The 15,701-nt window shown below is 40.6% G+C and overlaps 1 protein-coding gene across 1 annotated transcript in view; it reads left to right on the top strand.

The window, feature by feature from the left end:
• Window positions 1-15,701, top strand: part of LOC138491761 (NACHT, LRR and PYD domains-containing protein 1a allele 5-like) — a 421,673-nt gene that overhangs the window by 244,900 nt on the left and 161,072 nt on the right. Inside the window, exons 6-8 of the mRNA XM_069618461.1 lie at window positions 14,458-14,508; window positions 14,596-14,639; window positions 14,719-14,777. Coding sequence (XP_069474562.1) covers window positions 14,458-14,508; window positions 14,596-14,639; window positions 14,719-14,777 — 154 coding nt within the window. The remainder of the gene's footprint in view (window positions 1-14,457; window positions 14,509-14,595; window positions 14,640-14,718; window positions 14,778-15,701) is intronic.

Below are 15,701 nucleotides of genomic sequence, written 5' to 3'. Positions count from 1 at the left end.
TAATACTTAATTCTGGCTGAAAAATGACCCAGCTAATACATAGCTCTTGTGTGTGTGTGTTATTTTTTTTAATTCTGTTGAATGTCAGTATTTTCTTTTTACAATTTGTTAACAATGATGAATGATGGCCAACACATAGGTAGACCATCTGCTTAAATGTGAGTCCAGTGAGCAGGGCCATCATTGACCATAGAAAACACACTTCATGCAAAATAAGTTCTAGTGGAAAGCTTCAGTAAAATAAATTTGTGATCAAATCATTTGGACTATTAACCCAGCAATTTATCTGGGCATTATTTGGCACTTGGTTTCCAGCAACATGTCGGGCGCACATCCCCAACTAGAAGACACATCCCAATGTTTCTGGAGATAGGTGAAGAAGCAGGCGGATCGACTCTGGGAGCAAAAGGAAGTCCCGCAGGAACCCTTAGCAGGGCAGAACATCTGTTTGGGCAGGCAAAACGACTTAAATGTCGAAGATGTTTAAACATCAGTGGCCCATAGATCATCATTTTGAAAAGACAACTCCTGAAGCATAATTGCTGAGATTTCAAGCTCACTAAAGTAACACTCTTAACAAATTTACAGTTTAGCAAAAAACTGTGAGAAATGCCTTACTGTTTTCTTAAATCTCACTTGTAACATGTGCACTACTACTGGTCACCAGAACAAATGATAGATTTGTTGCAAAGGCTTGACCCCTTTTTATCAAGAAAATGCTAGTCGCAGAAGTACCCTTCTTTGCCAAAAACCTAGCACAGTCATGTTTTTGTATTTGGGACAAATGCCCGCTACAAACCACCATTGAGGTCTCAGCAACTGTACTACCCAGGGATCCATGTATGGTATGTGGGCAGGAATATCCGGTATCACTACATATTTTCCCCCTAAAAATATCGCCTTATATATGGTCATCTGGAACGGCCATAGACGATATTTTTGGGGGGACAATTTTTGGGGGTTTCGGGAGCAGGGGTTGCTCCTTTAAAAAGAATAAAGGGGTTGCGGGGGTGTCCCTTGCAGGTTCCATGCCTTAATATCGCCGCAAATATATGGCAATATTTTTGTATGGTGATATTTTTGCGGGGATATTAACACATGGAACACATGGAACCGAATATTCTACTTGCTACATTTCGTAGTAGTTGGTAGTAAAATGTACTTTTTGTAGTACAAGACTCAAGTAACAATATATTTGCATTGCATTGTATTAGCCAGATTGCAGAAAATAAAATAGAATGGTACCTTTCTGGAGCCCTGGTACTACCCTTCATCACCAAGTATCACACTCATAGAAAGTGCAAAACCTCTACTCCCGAACAAATCGCACTCATAGCAAGCGCATGACCTCTTTATGACACACATTGTGATTTAACAAACTGATATGTTTAACATGTTTGAAAAAGAATACATGTCATTTTAGAGAATAGAACATTCCTTGCAGAAAAACATCATACAGAGGGATTTAAGTGGGCCGGACTCACTTGTCCGATCTGATTTCCTAGTGCGCTATGCAAATGAAAAGATGAGTGACAGTACTACGATTCACCAACATATGTCATGGCCCACCATGTTTAGAATCACATCACCTGCTGTAGTAATTTGAAATGAGATGTTTTCTAACACTGAATGTAAGGGAATATATAGCATATAGAATAATTATTTGATTTTTGCAACTTATTACATTGAAGAATTGGCATTAGAATGAGTTAAATATAGAAATAATACAAATGCAGTATGGATTTCCTTAATACAAATGTAGTATGGATTTCCTTAAAAATAACTGATGGATTGTAACTTGCATTGACCTATTTTTGATTTGATTTTAATTTTATATTTCAACATCCTTATTTTAGTAAATTGTCTGAGTGCACCTAAATAATATTTGATGCACTTGTTTAAAATAGATATAAATCGCTTTAATTTCCTCTACGAAAGATTGAGCTGGTCAGTTAGGCCACTCGTTTTACTATTTAATGAATTGATTCACATGTCTTTCAAACGTTCCTCAGTTACTTGGGATTTAGAGGCGGTGCCAGAAACTTGTTGTGCCATGCACCCAAATATTCTTTTCCAATGCGTTAGAACCACCCTTGATTTCTTTCCCCAGCAATTTGTTTCATACTCCAATACAATATATCTGAAGACCTCAAAAAGCCACCGTTGGAAGAGTATGAGGCAACCCTTTTCCTCCTTCGAGGACCATATACAGCTGAAACTTCCTCCCTATAAACATGAAGCTCTACTCTTCATCCAATGCTTTCCATCCCACATCTGATGTACTGCCGTGTTCTGTATATAGCTGTATATCCACCTACATGAACATCCCAACGTTCATTTTTAACACTGCATATATCTGTATGTAATATTCCCTCATTCTCTTTCATTTATTTAATTTTGTACAATTCGAAAGCGCACAAAGCGGCCCTGGGGCATCGTGGCGCTGCTACAGCGGTGCTTACTTAGTTACATGGAAAAGAGACATGAGCGCCGGTCTGTGGTTCTTGGTTACAGTGAACCTGATGCCAGACAGTTGAAGGTTACAATGACAATGAAACGGAGGAATAGGCAGAGTAACAGGCTTAAATGTTCAGTTACAAAACAGAAGGCCAGAGATGGCAGGAGACCTTCCCCGGGATGGAAGAGTGAGTGGGCAGTAAGTACTGGGTTGAGCTAATTAAAAAGCTCTGTTTTGAGAGATTTGTGGAATGCTAGGTGAGAGGTCTCATTTCGAAGGGTTGTGGGGAGGGCATTCCAGTGTTTGGGAGCAAGGAAAGTGAAGCTGTCACCTCCTGCTTTGCCCCTTTTGAAGGTGGGGACTTTAAGCTGATTGGAGTGATGTGACCATTTGGATCTGGAGGAGGTAGCTCTGATTACTTTTTCAGCAAGATAAGGGGGGCTGTGAGTGAGAGGCATTTATGGGTTATGGCTAGTGTCTTGAAAAGTATCCGTTCTTTGACCGGGAGCCAGTGAGCATCTAGTCTGGGGCGGGAGATGTTCTCCCTTTTGGTAATGCTGAGGGCAGTCCTAAGAGCATTATTGTGAATGATTTGTAGTTTAAGATTTTTGGACGAGGTGCCGGCAAATTAGACATTACAGTAGTCTAATTTGGCTCAATGGTGGCTCTAGCTATGGAGAAACAGTTGTGCATGGATAGGTATGGTTTGACTGCATTGATCAGTTTGGTTGTGAAGGCAGATGAGGACTCAATGGCGCTAACTTGGCATGTCATTCAGAGAGTGGAGTCAATGTACACCCCAGGGGTTTTGGCTGCTGCTGAAACAGGGATTTTGGGAGTTTTCTATGATAAAGGAGTTGTACTGTTTGTCAAGCTTGTTAAGTGTTTCCTTGGGGCCTACAATGAGGAGTACATTTTTTTCCCCTGTTGAGGCATAGACCATTAGCTGCCATCCAGGCTTGGATGGTGGCGTAGGTTTTACATAGTGTTTCTGCGTCTTTTTCATATGAGCCAGTGAGAGGAAGGAGTACTTGTGTATCGTCGGCATAGTTTGTGTCGAGATTGTCCAATTTATTGAAGAGAGGTAGGGTAAAGAGATTATACAAAGTGGGAGAGGTGCAGGAACTCTGTGGGACTCCGCAATGTATGGTGGTGGGAGCTGCACAAGCCTACTCTAAGAATACCTTCATGGCTCTTCTTTCAAGGAAGGAGGTAATCCAGGCAGTGGATTCCGGGGAGAATTGGGCTGAATTTATGAGTTGTCTGTAGAGTGTCCTGTTGTCCACAAGATCAAATGCTGCAGGAAAGTCAAGAAGGAGGAGCAACGATGGCTTGCCTTCATTATTTCACCTACTTGGTTCTTTAGGTCTAGTAAGGCAGTTTTGGTCCTTTGACCAGGGTAGAAACCTGATTGCCTCTTACCTAGGATGTTGTTTGTTTCCAGGAATTGTTGGATTTGAAGCTTTGTCTAGGATTTTTAGCAAGAAGGGCACAGGAGTGATGAGTCTGTAGTTGTTTGGAGAAGCAGGGTTTAAGGATAGTTTGTTCAGGAGTGGGCGAACCCATGCCTCCTTCAGGCAAGGTGGGACAATGCTGGAGTTGAAAGAGGCCTTTATGAAAGCTGTCGGAAAGGGTGTTAGGGTGTCTGCGCAATCTTTGATGAGATTGGCCTTGCAGACGTCATCCTTACAATTGGATGGTTTTATGTTTTTAAGGATGGCTAGTACTTCAGTTTTCTCGACACATCTCTGAAGGAGAAAAGTATCTTATCTTCCGAAGAGTAGGGTTTTCAGTTGGCGAGGTAGGCAGATCGGATCTATTTTATTGAGCATGGCAGACTGGATGCTCGAGCACATGCAGGGCTCAAGTCGATGGTGCACGCGGGGGGACGGAGTCCACCCACTTTATTCAGAGGGTGGACTCAGACCCCCACCTAAAATGAGAAACATTGAATGACCTCTTATGAATTAAAGATGACTTCGGGGATCAAACTGCAGTCGTCAGGTTTGTAGGCTGGAGACTTCACCACTGCACGATATAACGTGATGAAAAATAACAACCAACTAAAGGTGAAATGTCACATTTCGGTGCTGCAAGTCCCAAGGAAAATATTTGTATTGGTTCTTTGAGTTTAAAACATGCATACCTTTTAATGTTTTCAAAACACTATTAGAGAAAAATATCCTCTCTTGGTTTTGTGTGTGTGTTGATTTTATGAAAGGCAAATTCCATTCATCCTGTGCAATGCGGGTGGTTATGCAAAGCCAATTTAATGAAATTTGTATATTTCACCTTGATATGCTAATTTCTGGTGACTGTGTTTGTTGAGAAGTCCCCCACTTTAATTTTTAGTACTTGACCCCTGAGCACATGGATTCGTCTTTTACGAGATCTTGGGTGCTGGTGGCTGGGGTGCAGTTCCTTGAATATGGCAAACATTTCCTTAGATTGAGATTTGGCATTTGCGATTCCGGTGTTATAGGAGGCGGATTTAGCTATTTTGATGGCTTTTTGTATTGGGCAGCAAGTTTCTTGTAGGCATGTAGGGTGATGTCCTGTGTATCGGATGCCATTTGGTGAGTGCTAGGCGCTCGAGGGAGAGTAGTTCCTTGAGTTCCGTAGTGAACCAGGAGTTTGGCATGTAGAGTTCTACCAGAGCCGGGGGGTCATTGGAGAACGGAGGCTTGAGGGCAGGAATCTCTAAGAACAGTAGGATATTTTTCTAGCTAAAGCAGGTGGTGAGGGAGTGTAAGGTGTCACGGTTTTCTTGGTGGAGGGGATGGAGAAATGAATGAGGTGGTGGTCCGTCGAGAGGCAGGGGGTGTTGGAGCTGATGTCTGCGTTGCAGTTACAGTCTGCTACCCAGTGTAGAATGCGTCCTTTGGAGTGAGTGGGGTTGGAGATTCGTTGCACGAATCGTAGGTCCTGAAGAGCTTTGGCAAGAGATTTCGCTTGTTTGTCTTTTGGACCATTGAGGCCAAGGTTTAGGTCACCCAGTAGTAAGGATTTAGTGGTGTTTTTCAGGTTATTGCCTAGTAGATGGAGTAGGTTTTCCTGAAAGTCCTGTAGTGGGCCAGGCAGCCGGTAGATGATGTGGCTGGCAATCGTGCAGTTTGGTGAGAGGGAGAGTTTCACAGTCAGGGCATCAGCGTTGCCCCCTATTGGAGAATTGGTGTGTCTGATCGACATGGAATCCGTAACTATGAGTGCTACTCCCCCTCCTTTAGTTAGCAGTCTGTCCTGCCAGAGTAGGGTGTAGCCTGGTGGGAGGGCTACGGAGATGGCTGTACCCGCTGCTTCGTGTAGCCAAGATTCTGTGATAGCAAGAGCATCAAGATCCTGCTGCCTTCTGTGTCCAGGCCTGTTCTATAGAAATACAACACCCAGTAAAATAGAAAAATAAACAGATAAATAATGTGTATTGCTTTAAATATTGATGTTAAATGGTATATTTTGGAACTTTAAGACTCAAACTTTTCATTAAAGCTCATGTATTTTAACATGTGCTGTATGAAAGGTACACCCGCCCCTAGTGTTCTTTGCGTATTCACATTTTTATTCTGAGACATCTATGCCTGGTGGCACTTAAAGGATAAACATGAGGGATGGGCCATGAACAGTGAAAGTGGATGCGTCATTGATGTGAACCCCATTTCTAGGTGACTCAACTGATCGTGGTTGCTCAATGGTATTGAAGGCTACAGAAAGGTACAGAATTACAAGGGCTGTTCTCTGTCCACTGGCCATGTGCAGTACAGCATAAGTTGCTGGACCCAGCATGGTGACCTCAGTTCTATGGCAGGCCAGTAAGACAAACCACATATTGGGCCTCATTACTAGGAAGGCGGTAGGGGGTTAACAGGGCCGGTAGAGCTGCCAGCCCTGTTAACCCCCTACCGCCTCATTACGAGGTCTCCTCGCGGGACCAGCTAAGGACGCCTGGTAAAACCAGTCGTCCTTAATGGGTCCCGCATGCAGACCAGGATGCAAACAACAGGCCCGTCATCAACAGGCACATTGTTTGCATCCTCCCCATTCTCATTGAGCCCTATGAGCAGACTATAATGACAAATGACCAGATTCCCAAAAGCTTGAGTTTCAAAATGCGACCAAGTCGGCTTCGCAATTCTGAAACTCAAGCTTTTCGGAATGCGGTTTTATAACGTAGATCCCTTTGCATACTCCATGTGATATATTGTGCAGTCAGTGGGAAGGTTGGATGAGGAATGCTTGTTTGTCAGCACACAAGTATCCAATCCCAGCGTGTTCAGGATTAGTTTAACGAGGGCTCTTTTAAATGAATGTTGTGCGCCAATGTCTATCTCAGACCAATTCAAGACACAGGAGGTCCATGTCACTCCAGTGGTTAGCAGAATGGGGCCTGCAATTAAACCAATATAGAGCATCATATAAAACACATCCATTTGAGGATGGCAGGAGAACTATGTATGCTCCAAGCACATCTTGGACACGCCCTATCTTATTGTTTATGTTTATGTTTGTGAATTTGTAATGCGCTCCCGGTACTAAACAGGCTTATTGATGTTGATTTTTTGCACAATACACTTCTTGAATCTGGACGGTGCATTTCTTTGAAAAAGTGAGTGAAATTGTGTCTTTCAATGCACATAAAGCCAGTAAAACTCTTGAAAATTACGAGCTGCGTAGTCATTCAAGCTGGACAAATTGGACCAGAAATCCTGCCTGTCTATCAGGCTCTGGTCAGTCAGGCATTGCCTATCACCTTGTGTTCCAGTCTGAACTTGGCCAACACTTAAACTGCATCCTAAGAGGATACACAGGTATGTAGGTTTCTAGGGAAATAGCTAATGCTTCAAACATTAAAAACAATGTAAATAGCAAGCATTATGCGATTGAATGTGCCATGTCGTGGGCTTCCACTGAACTGCTCGGTCCAGAGCCAGAGATCCACAACCCTTCCTTCCATTTCATGTGTGGTACTTGGTGGATGTTGTGATGTTACACAGTGGAGAGACAATTACTTCGTCGCATTTGTCATCCAGTTACTGGCTTAGCGACCCCATTGAATAATCGTCCTCACGTGCACGCCACACCCAATCATTCCCAGCGTTCAGGCTGATGGTTGGCAGGGGACACTTTTCTCTCGCTTGATTTTTGCCTACTTCCATGTCCTTTTATTTTCGCCTGTACGTCATAGTAATAAGAAGGCCTGTTTTTGCATTGTAAAACACCAACAGCAGAGGCAGGGATCAGGTTGCAAACGCAAAACAGAGCACACCTTTATTGATGTTTCCTTTCATAGGAACATGACCTCATTCTGTTATTGCACAATAAGCTGCATGAGATATCACAATAGGATCCATTCTCTGGGATGCCCAACACATTCACAGCGTTGTCTGATTGTTTTCACTCGGTATAGATTAAAGAATTACCGATCTGTAGTTTCCCAAGTAGGTATTACGTTTAACATTTAAAGACTGGGCATTTTTTTAATTATGTTATTGAATCCTATTACTATCTGTGCACAGTCATTTGTTTCCTTTCATTCCTGTTCCATTTGTGGTGTTCTATATAAAGAAATTCCCTATTGGCTGAATTTTCCTGTCCCAAACTTGCGGGCTGAGGCCGGGGGATTTTGCTATACTACAAACCTATTAACGCTTCAAAGAAAACAAGGGCTGGATGTCCTAGTCACACAAGGGACTGGATAACTAGAGAGTTCTGTAATATGAAGACACTATTTTTACTCCGGAACAACATCAGTGGCTGGGACATTTGAAGGGGTTTCCTCGTAGCAACAGAAAAAGGAATGTAGGCTGTAAGAGAAACTCCAGATTATTAAAGTGCCCATTTTATAGCAGTCAGCTCAATACAACCCCATTTGTGAATGTAATTGGAGAACTTGTGTTCGCTGACTATATGAGTTTCTTTTGAGCTTAAATTGGAGCTAGTAGACACAATAAGCATACTATTTAGTTATTCATTTATAATATTACACCGAAGCAACTACAGTTTGCTCATCATTAACACAAACTGAGGTTATCAGTTTTGCTCAAAAAGCTAATTTACAGAGCAATTGAAATATAGGTAAAATCAAAATATTTTATGTGTAAAGAGGTTACACATTCCTTTTCAAATCTATGACTGGCATCACGCAGCAGCCCCCACTCCCCTCTCCCTTGCGACCAATATCAGAATCCCCCGGATGTTAGATTTAGACACCTGCTAATGGATCAACTAAGCATGGGGCTGGCCCCCCGGCACAACGAGGGGTTCAGATAAATGGTGTCTTTCTGTTCCTGGTTAAGAGTTACCTTGGGTCGAGCTATCATGCAGCAGCACCATTGACAAGCAGTGCTATGTGGAGCTGCCCCACGCCCGCCGCCTTTGTTCTACTAGGAGGCCGCCAGCTGTCCCTCTGACACACCACAGATAGACTATCTTAAATTAAGTCTGGTGGCTTTGAATGGGACACCACAGGCACTTCATAGTAGCTCTGTTCTAGTATTAATCAGACAGGATCACGCCCCCTCAAAGCTCCTACACTTTTCCCAGAACACTTCATGAACTTCCCAGCAGTGCTGCTATATTCTTTCAATCATTATTTGTGTCCTTCTATGTGATCTATTGCAGAATTTATCCCTTAGGAATAATAGCTGTTGTTACCTATTTTATTGGTACTCAATGTATTGACCTCTGAAGGATATGAGGCTGAGTTTGCTCTGACGTTGCATTCAAACTTGCCAAGTGCAGGATGAACCCCTGTCCGAGGAGAGTGCTTAACTAATGCGCTATCCATCTGGGCAATACAACAGTACCAGCCCCATCAAGGATGTTATGCTTTCAATGGGCCAGTAGGAGCACATCACCACAGGGCTATTAATGTTAAGATGCAGTATCAGTATTTCTCATTAGGGCTGCTATACCTGAATCTCACTGTAATAGACCTTCTATATTTTGCTTCTGTACAACAGTGCACACACATGCCCGCATGAATACTGCACTATGATTGATACAGTAGCTGCACTTCATAGAAGGGCTGTTGTACTTTTCTTTAACAGCATCCATAACTTCTTCAAAAGGAAGGAGGGTCAGTACTGTGAAATGGGGAGTGGTTACACGTCTTTCATGTTAAGCACCAGTAATATCTACTTTCCCTTTGCCGGTCTGAGTATATCTGCCTTCCTCATCTCTTTGTTGTGTATTTGTTTTGAGAAAGACAAAGAAATGAGAAAGAAAATATTTGTTTGAGAGAAAAAAAAAAGATATAACAAAAAACACAAGAAGAATATACTTTAGATACATTTTGTTATTGCATTAGCATCATAACATCATGACGACCCTTAAGTTTCTAATGATTGGTATATATGACATACTTTAGGAACAATTTAGCCTCCCTGTCCAATGTTTTCTAAATAATAAAGTGATGATTACTCATTCCATTAACTGGATAGCATTAGCCTAGTCATCATTTGTATGTCAAAACTTGTGAAATATGTTTCTGCTACTGCCCCTAATCCTATTTGGGCCAATCTGTAAATAGTGTAAAACTTCAAGTATCGCCTATCACATTAACGATGCAACAATCTTTTTTTCTCTCAAACAAATATTTTCTTTCTCACCGCTTAATCCTACCATACTCCAACCGATCATTCTCCGTCTGGGTTATGGATATGTTTTATTGTCATACATTGTTCATAATTTTAACAGCATATGTCCAGTTTTGATAAAGGCCTCAAGGCCGAAACACGTGTTAACCAATGAGCATAAACAATAATTATAAATTAAAACGTGGCGCAATTTACAAAGTGTCTCTTGTATTCAAAGTTCTTTTGCAGTACGGGGAACACTCCTCTGACACTTTGAATGCAACACAGGTCATGGACTAAAGCAATTTATCGGGTTATATTCCTGTCGCAGGAAGAATATCCCTGAATACCCCATAATCTCATTAAACAAACTTGATGCAGCCATATGCGACATGCCCATTCATGAAGTTATTAAAATGATTTGATTCATGAATTATTGAGATACAGTAATGTTTCATGTTTAATCTCTTTTAGAGGGCACTCTTTCCTGGTTTCTGATCAGTTTTCTTATTTTCTTAAGACCAATGTATTGCAAAGCTATTGCCCCAACCTTGATTTGCATTATTTTATGTTCTCCAAAAAAACCACATCACTTCGTCCCCTTTTATTCATTTATATGGGAGTTGTATATCTGCTAATCACGTAAGCCAGGCCGGCTCATCCCTCTGGGGACTGGAGTCATGCATTGGCTCAGCACAGATGCACTTAAAGGCCAGTCAGGGATCAAAGCAGGTCAATAAGTGCATTCTTCATGTATACTCCTTCTGGAAAAAGGCCTTCCTCAACATAGACCACCTGATAATAATACAAGGTTTTGAGACTGGATTGGGCTCATTTTGAATCTACAGTTTTTCTATTGAGATCAGAAACATCTTCATGAGTGCAGCCCATTCATCAAAGGATTTGATCTGCCAGATGGTTGCCTTGTGACTTTCTGGATGAATCCAGTTTTTATTTTTCCAATATGACCTGCAGTAACATCTTGTCATAGGATTTACTCAAAGAACAAGTTTTAGTAAAGTGATGATACACATATTCTGCTTACCTTTCCTTCATTTAATGACTCTTCTCATCAGCAGCTGTCTTTCCACACTGAAATCTTGGGTTACCTTCATTTCCTATGTCTCAACAAAAAGAAATGAATTTCTATTTGTTACAGCGGTTTCTTCAATCTCTATACCTCTTTTAATTTCTTTCCCCCACTTCGCTATCTGTTTCTCAACAAGCACTTTATCTTTGACTCTTCCTTTTCTATACATGTTTGGATTGCTTCTGCAGTCCAATCTTCCTGCTTTCATCTTTTTAACATCAAGATAAGTAATTGCTTGCTTTCCGTTGCTATTGCTAAATCTCTGTTACAATCTATTGTTCTTTCCTAACTACACATTCCTCCTCCTAAATTCATTCTGGCACTCAGTGGTTAGGAATATTTTTGGTCTTTCTTTTTCTTCCAATATTTCCACTTATCTGGGTTGCCTTCATAGGCTTCCGGTTAAACAGTGATTCGAGTATCACTTTCTTTGTAAAGTTTTGTAAAGTATTCATGCTATGGCCACTACATATCTCTGTTGTTTGTTTTCAGTTTACCATCCTACTGGAGAGCTCGGCTCAGTCTGTACATTTCTTCTGTTTGTCCCCCATCCACCCTGTGCATCGTCATGTTTTTGCTCATTTCACATTCTTACCACAAACGTATGGAACTCTTTACTCTTGGATACCCATTCTTCCTCCTCTCTACCTCAGTTTAAAAAGCACCTTAAACTTTATTTACTGCATACTGCTTTCTCCTAATTTGTTATGTTTTATTTAGTTGTCATGTGAATTATCTCTCTGGATTATGCTCGTCTTCCAGTGTTCATTTGTTTTTGTTCAGTGTTTAGAATAAAAGCACTATATAAGCATTGCCAAATAAATAAATGCAATTTTAGGACCACAATACTAGTAATGTGCTTAAACAGCAATATATGTAGGATTTCTATTGAAACTACAATTATTTATATTCCCGTAGTTTATATGTGCAGGTCATCAATTACAGTTGCATTACACTGATTGCTGCCCCATGTGTTTAACTAGAATGGTACTACATTTGACAAACCGTATCCCCATTCATGAAAGTAATGGTGTTCTTGAAATTAGCCTTTTAAATCAGAGGCCATGAACATCTGGACACATCGTCCATGCATACAAACATTCTGCAGTACCTCAGAGGGAGATTCTCAGTGAAAGCAGGATAATTTAATTTTCCCATTGGATTGCATTGGGCTAACAGTTATTTTAGGAGGTAGAAAGTAAAAAATAGCAATATTTTTAATTGAAAAATCGGGGGTCTTCTGGCCACTTGGGAGGGCTGGCGTGTATGCAGTGTCTAAGCAAATGCAGCTCTAGCCATTTTTCTCACCATCATTATAAGCGACACATTAACAAGTGCCTGGACATTCTTGCAGTTTACTCTGTAATGCATGGTTTGCAATACATATTTGTGCCCCATTTCAGCTGGAGTTCTGAGTTTTTAGTTCAATTAAATGTATTTCCCTTTTTAACATTTATATTGTAATGTGTACTGTGCTTTAACTTGACAAGTTGTATATATAATAAGAAATCAGTTCACATATGAACCATAAGGCATCTAGAATTTGCAAGATCTTCACTATAAGATATGCATATATTCTGAATTAAGCATTTGTTGCAATACAATGTTCACATGTGACAGTGTAAACTACTTACAATACATCACCATTTAGTTTAAACCCATGCACAATTAGAAGTTCTACACTCACACCAGTGTGGATTATTTGTTTCAAGATGTCTACCATATGCCTGTATGTTTCGAAAAATATCTTTATCTGTTTACCCTCAGAAGCTATTTTGCAGTGTATTCATCCAAAAAGTGGAATCCTCTTGGTACATTGCCTAATATCAAACTCACTGCTGTTGTGCTTATTTTTTAACAATCCTCCATCACTCCAATACACTTATGGGACAAACTTTAGTGTCCCCATTTTAGAGAGTTTGTGATGACTCATTTTTATTCTTTTTGGCCCTCGTGATTATATCATGTGTGAACCTGAAATATGGGCTATATCACATGGTCTTTAAATATCATGTTTTACAATCCAGTGGCTCTGAAAACAGTGAAAAAGAATTGCAGTTGACCTGTTCAATGCCCTTAGGATGTCCTTATAGGATCTTATTCCTGTAGAAAATCCATGAAGTTACAGCAGCTAAACTGTTTAGATATGTTCTTGCTTTGCAATCAAAAATATTTATCAATTAAAGCTTCTAAAAATAATTTCAAAATAATGCACTACTTGGATGAAGATGATGTATTTCCAGTTTGGGGTGTCCAAGGTGTGCCTGACTCTGTAAAACACCATGCATTTAGAGGTGAGTTTGCAGTGTGACTGACTTCGTCTAGCTACAGGCATCCTTTTGCAGATGATGCTGACATGTAGGTACATCCTTACCAATGTTTCAGAGTCAACTGACTATGTGACTCTCTACCCCAATCCTACCAGCCTTTCATAGATGATCCTGACACGTGTAATTTTCTTTCCTAACATATGACCTTTACCTTACAAGTATAAATGATCAGACTTTAAATGAGTGTGGGTGTTTGTGCGTGTCGGGTGGGGGTTGTTTTTAGCGCAAAAATACATGAAATGCAGAATGTAAATATATGTTTAATGTGTTAACCACCAACTTGTTGAAATATTGTCTTTACACAAGTAAAAACAAACAGTCAAATTTATGTCACTGATAGATGAGTTCAAAGAACACTTTACAGGCAACAGAAAATAACTTGCTGCCCCACGTGAGCAAGTCCTGGGAAGAAGGCGTATTACCATCTGACCCAACAAAGCTTTCCATTGCCAATGAAAATATAATGAATGAAAAGAAAACAACTGGCACACGTTGCAAAAAGTTTATTATTACAGCCAGTCAATTTGAAAATCACAATACACGTCAGGAAGCGACATGCACATGCTTCTAACAAATCAGCAGCCTAGGAGTGTGGAGAGGAAGGGCATATAGCCAGAGCACTGTATTTTTCTGCCAATGCCATTCATGCCATTCTTGGTGTCCACCCATGAGACAAAACCTAAACATGTCCTGGATCAATCATAGAGGATGGACAGAGGTATTGGTAAAAAATGAAAAAGCATGAGGTTTCTCATGCTTTTAATTATTTTCTTTGACTTTTTATGTAACAGGCACATTTCTGCAACTATTCACTCACTGAAATAATTCACAGCTGTGATGGTGTGATGATGGCTTAACATGACTAGCTTATACAGGTCATCTTAATTTTGCTTGAATGCTTTTAAGAAGATGCTTTATCTTTAGCATGCTGCTTGGACATCCAAACCATTGCTAATTGGGAGAATGGAGCGAGCATGTCCTGAAAATAACTTGTCTTTCTCTTTCTAGAGCAAGCACGTTCTATGGCTACAGGGCCAACAGGGATCTCCCCTGAAACAGGTATGGTAGGACATGTTTAATCTTGTTCAAAGTATATTGTTATCATTATATTGCAGTTATATTGTTGCTTTTCTTTGCTGCATTCAGGATTTTCTGGTCCAACTGTATGTGAACGGTGCAAAAATATACATGTAAGTATCTTATTTTCTGATTTTCCCATTACATTTCTTTTGTTGGAATTTCATTTTTATAAGAATTTATTTTTCTTAGTGTTTGCAGAGTCAGAAGGAAAAGGCCGCACCAAGAAAAATTGCAAATGGAGAGTTCCTGTAGGTATAGTTTTACTACTGTTATCAATATATTTATTGTTCCTCCCTGAGGACTCTGAAGTTATCAATACTTGTCAGCAACTTTCAGTTATATAAAATAGTCACATAAAGGACAAAATACTGTTTTCACCCTTGATACATTTTATTTTATTTTATTGCTAAATCATGGTTAGTGGCAAGTCAAGTAGTTTCTTGATGGAGAACACCAGTGAGAAAACCTACGGGAAGTCTTTCTTTGGTGAATTTGATCTAGAGTTGGAACGCTGGGACCCAGTCACTTGTGCAATCTTTTAAATTGCCAAAGCCTGTGCAGAGTGCAGTGCGGTGAGTGGCAAGTCAAGTGGTTTCCCCAAGGAGAACACCTATGAGAAAACCTATGTGAAGTCTTTCTTTGGTGACCTTGATCTAGAGGCGGATTGCTGGGACCCAGTCACTTGGGCATCTTTTAAATTGCCATAGCCCATGCGTAGCGCAGCGCAGTGAATGGCAAGTCGAGTGGTTTTCTGTGGTTCGCTGCAGTTCGCTGTGTGTAAAGGTCGGGTAATGCTTTACTGCTCCTCATGTGGCTTGCTACCACTTGTCATCTGTGTAAACAACTTCCTCAGATATGCCAGCGGCAAACAGGAAATATTGACTGCATAGTAAGGATCATATGGCATGTGCTTGCGCTTTGTCATTGACTCGTGATTTGAAAAAGAAGTGTAAGAATGCCAATAATCCTTCCAAAGCTATTGCTGTAGGTATTATGGACACCATTTGCGAAGTGAATAGCCTAGAAGACTGTGATAGAGGAAAAATAACAACTGTTTTGAAGTCGACTATAAGAGCTCAAGCGGAAAAGGTAGATATCAGGGTTCTCCCTCACTCAATCTGTCCTGAGAGACTTACATATAAAGAATTCACTGTTTTTGACCTTTCCTTGTA

The sequence above is a fragment of the Ambystoma mexicanum genome, chromosome 10 (genome assembly GCF_040938575.1).
Source record: "Ambystoma mexicanum isolate Mex_15411 chromosome 10, UKY_AmexF1_1, whole genome shotgun sequence".
Classification (NCBI taxonomy): Eukaryota; Metazoa; Chordata; class Amphibia; order Caudata; family Ambystomatidae; genus Ambystoma; species Ambystoma mexicanum.
This window is presented reverse-complemented; position numbering and strand designations above follow the sequence as displayed.